At 48.8% G+C, this 8,726-nt stretch overlaps 1 protein-coding gene across 1 annotated transcript in view; it reads left to right on the top strand.

Annotated features, from left to right (window-relative positions):
- The window catches only part of dock4b (dedicator of cytokinesis 4b), a 139,022-nt gene extending 132,193 nt beyond the window's left edge, over positions 1-6,829 (top strand). The window contains exons 50-51 of the mRNA XM_056578276.1: positions 3,148-3,209; positions 6,309-6,829. Of these exons, the coding sequence (XP_056434251.1) occupies positions 3,148-3,209; positions 6,309-6,821 (575 nt within the window). The 3' untranslated portion in view covers positions 6,822-6,829. The remainder of the gene's footprint in view (positions 1-3,147; positions 3,210-6,308) is intronic.
- The last annotated feature ends 1,897 nt before the right edge of the window (positions 6,830-8,726 follow it).

The raw sequence follows: 8,726 nt of genomic DNA, 5'->3' as shown, positions 1-8,726 counted from the left end.
GATGCCTTCGGTTTGTCACTAGTTGTCTCTTTATCTTTTAATTCATCAGTTTGTCCTTTCATCGCTTCGATCGCTCGTTGCACACGCGTGCACGCGTTCAGAAGCATGAACCCGGCGTTTTATTATCACGCAGGCTAGTAAAAGCAGCAGGCCAAGTTCCTGCTGTCCTGACGGACGGCTGTGACATTTATAGGTACGGATGCCTATCTATTAGCTTCCCTCTCTATCTCTCTGCCTTCAAGTTGTGGTTTCGTGTTGACGAGCTGCATACATTAACGTGTGCCCTAAAAATAGAATATGTATACAGGCGTAAAGGAAAAAACCCGGACACTTAAAAGGGGAAAAATATGAGGGGAAATCTGTCGGCCGCCTCTAAATGTCAGCCTCAGCCCGCCTGAGGAGTTTAGCCACTTCTGGAGGTAGAGTGTCCCGATTACTACCAAAACATTAAGCAAGGGGAGGAGGAGGAGGTAGAGGAGGTTGTGTTCTGCAGGTTTGAGAGCACCTCTTCCAGCACATCTCACGGTATTCGATTATGGAAGTGGATGTTTACGAGGCACCACCGTAGAGTGAATGCTGCTGGGCGGTTTCCTTATTTGTATATATTATTTTCTGTTTTTTTTTTCCCGTGTCGTTTTTTTCCTGCGGTAATTCAGGCCGACACTTATGCTTGTGTGCAGCGTTATCGTGAGACCTTAGCAGATCTCCTGTCTTGGCTCTCTTTACTCTCTCCCCTCCCCCCCCCCCCTTATCTCTCTATCAGACTTTACTCTGGGACTTTACCCATAGCTTATACAGTAAACGGAAAGAAAAAAAGGAATCAACGCCTAAAATTCCAGCCCCTTTTATCTCAGTCTCCTTACATCTCATACAAACTGCCAAGGAGGACGAAGCAGGCCGATACATTCTTCACAAGGAGCCTGCTTAAGCTAAGTTTAAAAGCGCAGCAGATTCTTTTTTCTCTCCCCTCTGTTAACTTCTAATTGTTGGCTCCGGGGTCCTGCAGAAAAATAAATAAACTAAAACAAATGGGTTATCATCGCACTGAAGCCCCAACAGCCTGCCTTTTCTAAAGCCCTCTTTAAGGATAACCCGCCACTGCTGCAACCCAGAGAGCCTGAGCATAAACACTCCTCTTGTTCCACCACTTACACACACAGGGACCAGTCCTACCAATGGCAACGTTGAACTCACATCTTTGTTTTGTGGGATTTGTTCAGGTACCTTGCTCATGAGCCCACTCCCTTAAAACACTTACCTTTAGGCAGACAATATCATTCAAAGTAACTTACAGTGAATTCAGATACAGGTCGTTGAGAAGAAGCAGTATCTTGTACAAGGATGCCTACAGGTGGACCGGGGAATCGAACCCGGTTTCCTTCGACGGGGAGTCAAACACCCTGGCCCACTTAACAGTCTCCTGCCCCAGCGGTAGGCCAGGGGAGGCCAAGAGATCGATCCGGCAAATGTGTAACAACATGGCCGCCGCACTAGTCAGAAATCACTGGTCTGGGAAACCTTCAAAGTGTCTTGAAACCCTGCACCCCCCCCCCCCCCGAATGGGATCGAATGTTGACGTCGGTATGCAAATATATAACCTATACAACCTATACATACCGGCACCATGTTAATGTTTCCCTACATCGGTAACAATTAGGTTTTATCACCTCTTCTTCCCTTTCCTCCGCAGCCTAAATTGATTTAGAGCGGGTGTGCCGAGCTGTAGCTGGTCGGCTTTTATTCCTCAGACACTTAGCACTTGAAATAAGTTTGAACAAAAGTGATGGCTGCAGTAAATCTTTACACGGATTTATAATGTATTAAATACATCACAGCGTTCGCACGCATCATCAGTGTGTGTGTGTGTGTGTGTGTGTGTGTGTCTGTGTGTGTGTGTGTGTGTGTGTGTGTGTGTGTGTGTGTGTGTGTGTGTGTGTGTGTGTGTGTGTGTGTGTGTGTGTGTGTGTGTGTGTGTTGTGTGTTGGTTTGCCATTCCTGTCTTGTGTAACCATAATGTTGATCTGTGATGTCTAGATAAGGTCAAAGAGGGCATGCGTCCTTTCCAATGCCCCCCCGTCCCTCCTAGAGGCTTACTGACAGGTAATCCGACCAATCACAATGGAATCTTACCACTGCTGTGGTAAACTAACATTGCGCCGACTTCTGACTTTTACCAGCTAGCGTGCGCGCTCTCTCTCTCTCTCTCTCTCTCTCTCTCTCTCTCTCTCTCTCTCTCTTTCTCTCTCTCTCGCTCTCTCTCTCTCTCTCTCTCTCTCTCTCTCTCTCTCTCTCTCTCTCTCTCTCTCTCTCTCTCTCTCTCTCTCTCTCTCTCTCTCTCTCTCTCTCTCTCCCCCATCTCTCTCTCCCTCTCTCTCCCTCCCTCGCCCCTAGCTGCATTGCGCTGTTCATTCTTCGCCGACGCTCCACAGTCGACCCCCTCCCTCTGCTCTTTGCCATGCCTCTTCCACCTCGCTCGGCACCGCAGTGGGCTGAGGCTGGGGCCGCTGTTTGGCCCCTGAGTCGTTCACACGGAGCAGGAGCCAGCTGTGTGTGGGCCGGGCGCGTTGGGCAGCTCAAAGGACTTGTTGCAGCATACGGGCTGTGACTTGACTCATGCGCGCTCCAAGCACACTGGCCTTCTCACCTCTCTGTGTGTTCTGTGTGTTGTTTGTTGTGCAGGGCTGTGTGTGTGTGTGTGTGTGTGTGTGTGTGTGTGTGTGTGTGTGTGTGTGTGTGTGTGTGTGTGTGTGTGTGTGTGTGTGCTCATTTGTGACTAGTGACTCATGCTGAAAGTTCATCCTGCTGCTAAAAACGTTTTTCTTTCTCTGAATTTATATTTTTTCTCCCTCCCTCCCTCCCATCCTCCCTCCCTCCCTCCCTCCCCCCCATCCTCCCTCCCTCCCTCCCTCTACTGCGTCCCTCTCCTCCCTCCCTCAATCACCTCCCTCCCTCCCTTCTTGTCCTTCCTGTCCCTCCCTCCCTCCCTCCCCTCTCTGTCAAACCTCCCCCTCCCTCCCTCCCTCCCTCCCTCTCTCCGTCCCTCACCTCTCTGTCACTCCTCCTCCTCCCTCCTCCTCCTCCCTCCTTCCCTCCCCTCCCTCCCTCCCTCCCCTCTCTCCCCTACCCCTCCCCCCCGGCTGTCACCAGGCTCCTCTGTGAAGAACATGAGGTCACAGTCGCCCGTCCTCACGTCCAGATCCCCTCAGAAGGTGGGTGCTCTCCCCATCAATCAACCTGTCTGTCTCTCTGTCTGTCTGCGTGTCCCTCTGTCTGTCTGTTCAGAGGCACACCGGTGGCATGTTTAGAGAGGAGCTGTCTTGAGGTGTCAGAGGAAGGTATTTGTGCTCTTTCTGTTCCTTTCCGTTTTTCTTTTTCTTTCTTTCCTTTTTTTTCCCGGTTCTCAATTTCTTTTTGAGTGTTCTTTTCAATTGTTCGGTTCCTTTCACTTATTTTTCTTTCTTTCAATCTTTCCTTTACGTGCATCCCTCAGTCCTGTCTTACTTTAATTATTTTGATCTTCGTCTTTCATTTTTTTTTTTTCTTCATTTCATTTTTTCTTTCTTTCTATTCATTTTTTCTTTCTTTAATTTCCCCCTGTCCTCCCTGTCTGTGTCTCCTGGGTTCAGACGGGTGGAATGAACAGAGTGGCCCCCGGCGTCGGCCGTGTCTCTGGAAACCCCGATGAGGCGCGTCAGCTCCTGTCCGTTGCGCTCGTTATCGCCTCAAAAACTTTTCGTTCTGACGACCATCGTGGGCGAGTGCTTTCTCTGGCATTCATCTCGGAGTAAAATAATGAAAGAATAAGACGAACTATAGGAGGAACAAACGCTGGAAAGAGGGACAGAGAAGGAGGGTGGAGAAGTGATGAATGGACAAAGGAATGAAGAAAGACGAAAGACTTGCTAACATGAGCGGGGGACTGACGGCTTGCAGAGCGCTGTCAATCAAACATGTTTGTGTGTGCTTGTGCGTATACGCGCACAGGTGTGTGTGTGTGTGTGTGCGCGAGCCAGACAGGCCGAGAGCACATGCTTTTGGCCAATAGTAGACGCCTGACGAGACACACGGAGCGATCCATCAAAGAACAGCCAGGGACAACTCCTCTATAAAGCTCCCACCGGGCTCCGTCACCGGACACGCACGCACGCACGAACGCACACACACTGACACACACACACACACACACACACACACACACACACACACACACTGACACACACACGCACGCACACACTCACACACTGACACACGCACGCATGCACACACACACACACACACACACGCACACTGACTGACACACTAACGCACACACACACACACATATACACACACAAACACACACACACATACACACACGCACACACACACACTGACGCTCATGTACACACGCGCACACACACTGACACACACACACACACACACACACACACACACACACACACACACACACACACACACGTAAGGCACGGAGAGGGCCTTCAGACGAGCTACATCTCGTGTAGATAAAACGCCCGCTGAAGACGTTTAGTAGCCGTCGAGTTCTCGGTGACAGGCGGGGTTAAAGGGTCGGGATCGGTCGGACGGTGTCGCGTCGTAAACCGCCCGCTCTGACACTCTGCTCCCGCGCCCCGCTGAGTCTATGAATTCATACTTGGGAGGGTGGGGAGAACTGAATATGGACAAGAGTGCGAAAAGATACAGTTCGAAAATCGGTTTTCCGTTCAAGCGAGTGCTCGTTTGTGTCGGAACTCGGAAGTGGTGTGTAATTGTGTGTGTGTGTGTGTGCGTGTGACTGTGAAGCACTAGCATCACCAGCATAAACGCTCGCATCTCCTGAGCCGTACGCGATATAACGCTAAAGAGATTGATTGTGCTCTTAACCGAAAGACCAATTATAGGGTGAGCAAATATAATCGCGGTGTAGCATTATCGCTCAGAGGGAAAGAGGGAAAACAACAACAAACAAAGGAAAAGGGAACAAGTTGAAGACTAATCCAATCTCTCAAGCGGAGGAAGTGTATCTTATTGTTATTTCGCCGCCACCACATCAGCAAACTGTCGAGAGAGGGGGGAAAAAACCCGACCGTACTCGATACGCGGGGCCCGCCAGGCTGTGTGACTCCTTCCATTACTTGCTGCCGGTTCTTTTTTTTCTCCTTCCCCCGCTAACCGCAGAGTCAGCAGCCGCGGCCGCTCACCGTGACGCAGCTAAACGGTCGCCGGCGGCGGTGACGAACGCGACTGGTGGGCTGGCGCTGCGTTTCGGCGTAAAAAAAAAAAGAATCAATGTTTGACTTCACACAGATGTGAAAGTTGTTGGAACCTTGTCGAAGATTGAGTCGACAATGGGGGAGAGAGGGGTGAGGGGGGTCGGGGAGAGGGGGGAGGGAGGGGGGAGGTTAGGGGAGGGGGGGGGGGGTTGGTAATTAGAGACACTACGAAGGAATACAACGGTGGAAAATGCACAAGCCGCTGTCACTGCTGTCGAGTGGATGCTAATGAATGGAACACAGATCAGATATGACTGTGTGTGTGTGTGTGTGTGTGTGTGTGTGTGTGTGTGTGTGTGTGTGTGTGTGTGTTTGGGTTTGTGTGCGTACTGAGTCAGTCTTTCAGGTATTGCTTGTTTTGCTTCCCCTTGTTTATGAATAATTCCCCTCTTGATTCTTCCAAGAGGGGAACTATGCAAAATAAAGTACTAAACTTATACTATTATATATTATACTGTGCTGTAATACAATAGTATTCTAATGTTCTCTATTGTATATATTTACTGGCTGTACGTAACGACACAACTTCACTGCACACTTTACTCCCCAACACTATCATACACTACACTATCGATGCTATACTATACTACATTACACTATACCGTACTGTACTTAATTAATCATACCATATTTCATAGGACTGTAATGTTCTGTACTGTACTTTTTACTGACATAGCCTAGGACATTTTGCTAAAAAATTATGCAAAAAAAACTAAATGTATTTACCGATATCCCAGTAATCTCTAATCAATCAATAATATACTGTTAAAGACATTGAGTGAGAAAAAGCTGCAACAATTAGGGCTCAACTCAAGGAAATAAAAAGCCAATGAAGCTGAATCGACATCGAAACAGGAATTATTTCATGGGCTTCTTCCCAAAGATTAAGCCTTAAAAGGCATTATATTTAACCATTTAACCTCCGCCCTCCCCTGCACCAACACAGCCTCCAGGCTCTCCTCCATCCCACTGGAAGCCCTATCCCCTCCCTCTTACCCGTCTGCTCGCTGTGTCTCCCCGTGTCTCCCCCTCCTCCAGAACACCCTGCCGCCCTTCACGCCCTCCCCCACCGAGTGCCCGTCGGCGGGGCTGGTCTCCGCCTCGCCCGTCCTCTCCGGCAGCTACAGCAGCGGCATCTCCTCGCTGAGCCGCTGCAGCGTGTCCGACGCCTCGGCCACCGAGTACGGCACCCTGGGCGCCGACCACGGCCCCGCCTCCGCCGCCGCGCTGGCCCTGCCCCTCAGCATGCCCAACTCCGCCTCCGAGGAGCCGGTGCGGCGGGAGAACAAGACGCCGCCGCCGTACAGCGTGTACGAGCGCAACAACCCGTGCCGCCGTCCCGTGCCGCTGCCGCACAGTCTGTCGGTGCCGCCGGCCGCCCAGTCTTCGTCGTGCTCCTCGTCTTCGTCACAGGCGGACCCCCCGGCGCTGCCGCCGAAGCCCCACCAGCTGCGCACCAGCAGCATGAAGCTGGACTCTTCGGCGTCGCTGTCCTCCGACCCCCGCGTGACCCGACCCCGCCTGCTGCCCCGCAAGGTGTCCCAGCTATAGGTGCTGATTCCTGGGTGTACACCACGGTGGTGGTGGTGGTAAAGGTGGTGGTGGTGGTGGTGGTGGTGGTGGTGTGGTGGGAAAGATGAAGACACAAAATGAAAATGAGGAGAAAACACACAAAAAAAAACACTGGCGCGTTTTGCACTTTTGTACCTGGGCACTCTGTTTGTTTCTTTTTTTGTTTTTCTGAAACTCTTTTGGTTTAACAGTCCTGACCCGTAATAGACCACTTCAAGAAGATGCGCAGATTAACCGGCAGGAGAGAGACGGAGAGAGAGAGAGAATGAGAGCGAAAGAGACAGAGAGAGAGAGAGAGAGAGAGAGAGAGAGAGAGAGAGAGAGAGAGAGAGAGAGAGAGAGAGAGAGAGAGAGAGAGAGGAGAGAGAGAGAGAGAGAGAGAGAGAGAGAGAGAGAGAGAGAGAGAGAGAGAGAGAGAGAGAGAGAGCAGGGGGAGGTTGTTAAACTGTGGCACTTTCCGTCTCTTTTTCTGTCCGTGCAAGACACACAAAGACAAGGGCATCGCATACACGTCGTCATTCCGTACTTTTAGATTTAGCTCTCTTTGTAGGCACCGAGGTAAACCATGCCCATATCTTCACCGGGAACGTTCAACAAAATCCTTTTTTGATAGATGTAATTATCCGAATATATGTATATTGGCATACATAAAAAGTGTTTTTTGCCTTAAGTATCGGAAACAAAGTCTTTTATCCGTGTCTTGCACGTTTTTAAGTACTCTGTACTTTTGTATACTTGTATTGGCTACACAAGGTGCTAGGTGTGTACGCATTTCAGCTTAGAGTAGAGGAATCGGGTGTGATTTACTGTAGTTGTGTACACACACAGGCGGGCAAAACGCACACTTCAAGGAAATGCATTCGCTGATGTGTTTGGGTTGAAGAGGATGAAGGAATCACCTCACCCCCCCGACATACAAATTGATATTGATGATATTGTTTGAAATACGCCCCCACAAATACATTCATCTTAAGATGGCGGCAGACCAAGGTTATGATGATGAACTACAAAATGAATGTCTTAATATGGCAGATTAGGTCACTCTCAGAACATGCTGCTGTGTACATTGCACAGCGAGATAACCTAACATTGTGGTTTGACTGCCTCCAAACGTACTTACTAACGATGCTGAATAGAAAGAATTGTAAAGTAGTAACGCAGTAAATACATTTGAATAGACAATAGTACAGGATGTACAATTTACGTGTGCATTATGTACAGTTACAATAAGCGAATTTACAATGTGTACAATGTACATGTACAATATACCGTTATCTGACTACAACCCAGTTACTTGACTGATATTGTATTCTCTATAAAACAAATATATTGAAACTCAATATTACATGCAGTGCATTTGGACGAGCATTTTATTTGATCAAATCTAATCGTACATCAAACCATTCTAGAAGTGTTATATTTATTTAAACAAATCCCAACCCCAAAGTGCTTGCCATTTATTTTCAATCGTGAACGCTGATGATAAACGCACTTCGTAAATTAGCGCGTCCGATATTATTGGTTAATTTGGGCGTCGATTGCCACGGCTGTAACAGAGAACGCACACCTTCCCCTGCATGAGTTGTAGATTCACACAACGAGAGATCTGTAGAGGGTTTGCAGAGTATTGTGCCAAAGTATATTGTTCAGTATGCTGTACAAAACCATGAAACTATAACTGAAATCGAGGTAGCGGTGTAGGCTAAGCGAGAGTGACAGAACTCACAGAATTAAAAACGTTTTTTTGGGTCAAGATGACTGCACCACAATATTAAGTCAAGTCTTCTAATCAGAGACGACTTTAGACGAGCACAATTTAATTTTTCTATTAATTGTTAGTACATTTCTACTTTTAGAGTCACTGAGGGGGTTTTGACACGGCAG

This window comes from Gadus chalcogrammus, chromosome 19 (genome assembly GCF_026213295.1).
Source record: "Gadus chalcogrammus isolate NIFS_2021 chromosome 19, NIFS_Gcha_1.0, whole genome shotgun sequence".
In the NCBI taxonomy this organism is placed as follows: domain Eukaryota; kingdom Metazoa; phylum Chordata; class Actinopteri; order Gadiformes; family Gadidae; genus Gadus; species Gadus chalcogrammus.
The sequence above is the reverse complement of the archived record's forward strand: the minus strand, read 5'-3'. Positions and strand labels throughout refer to the sequence as shown.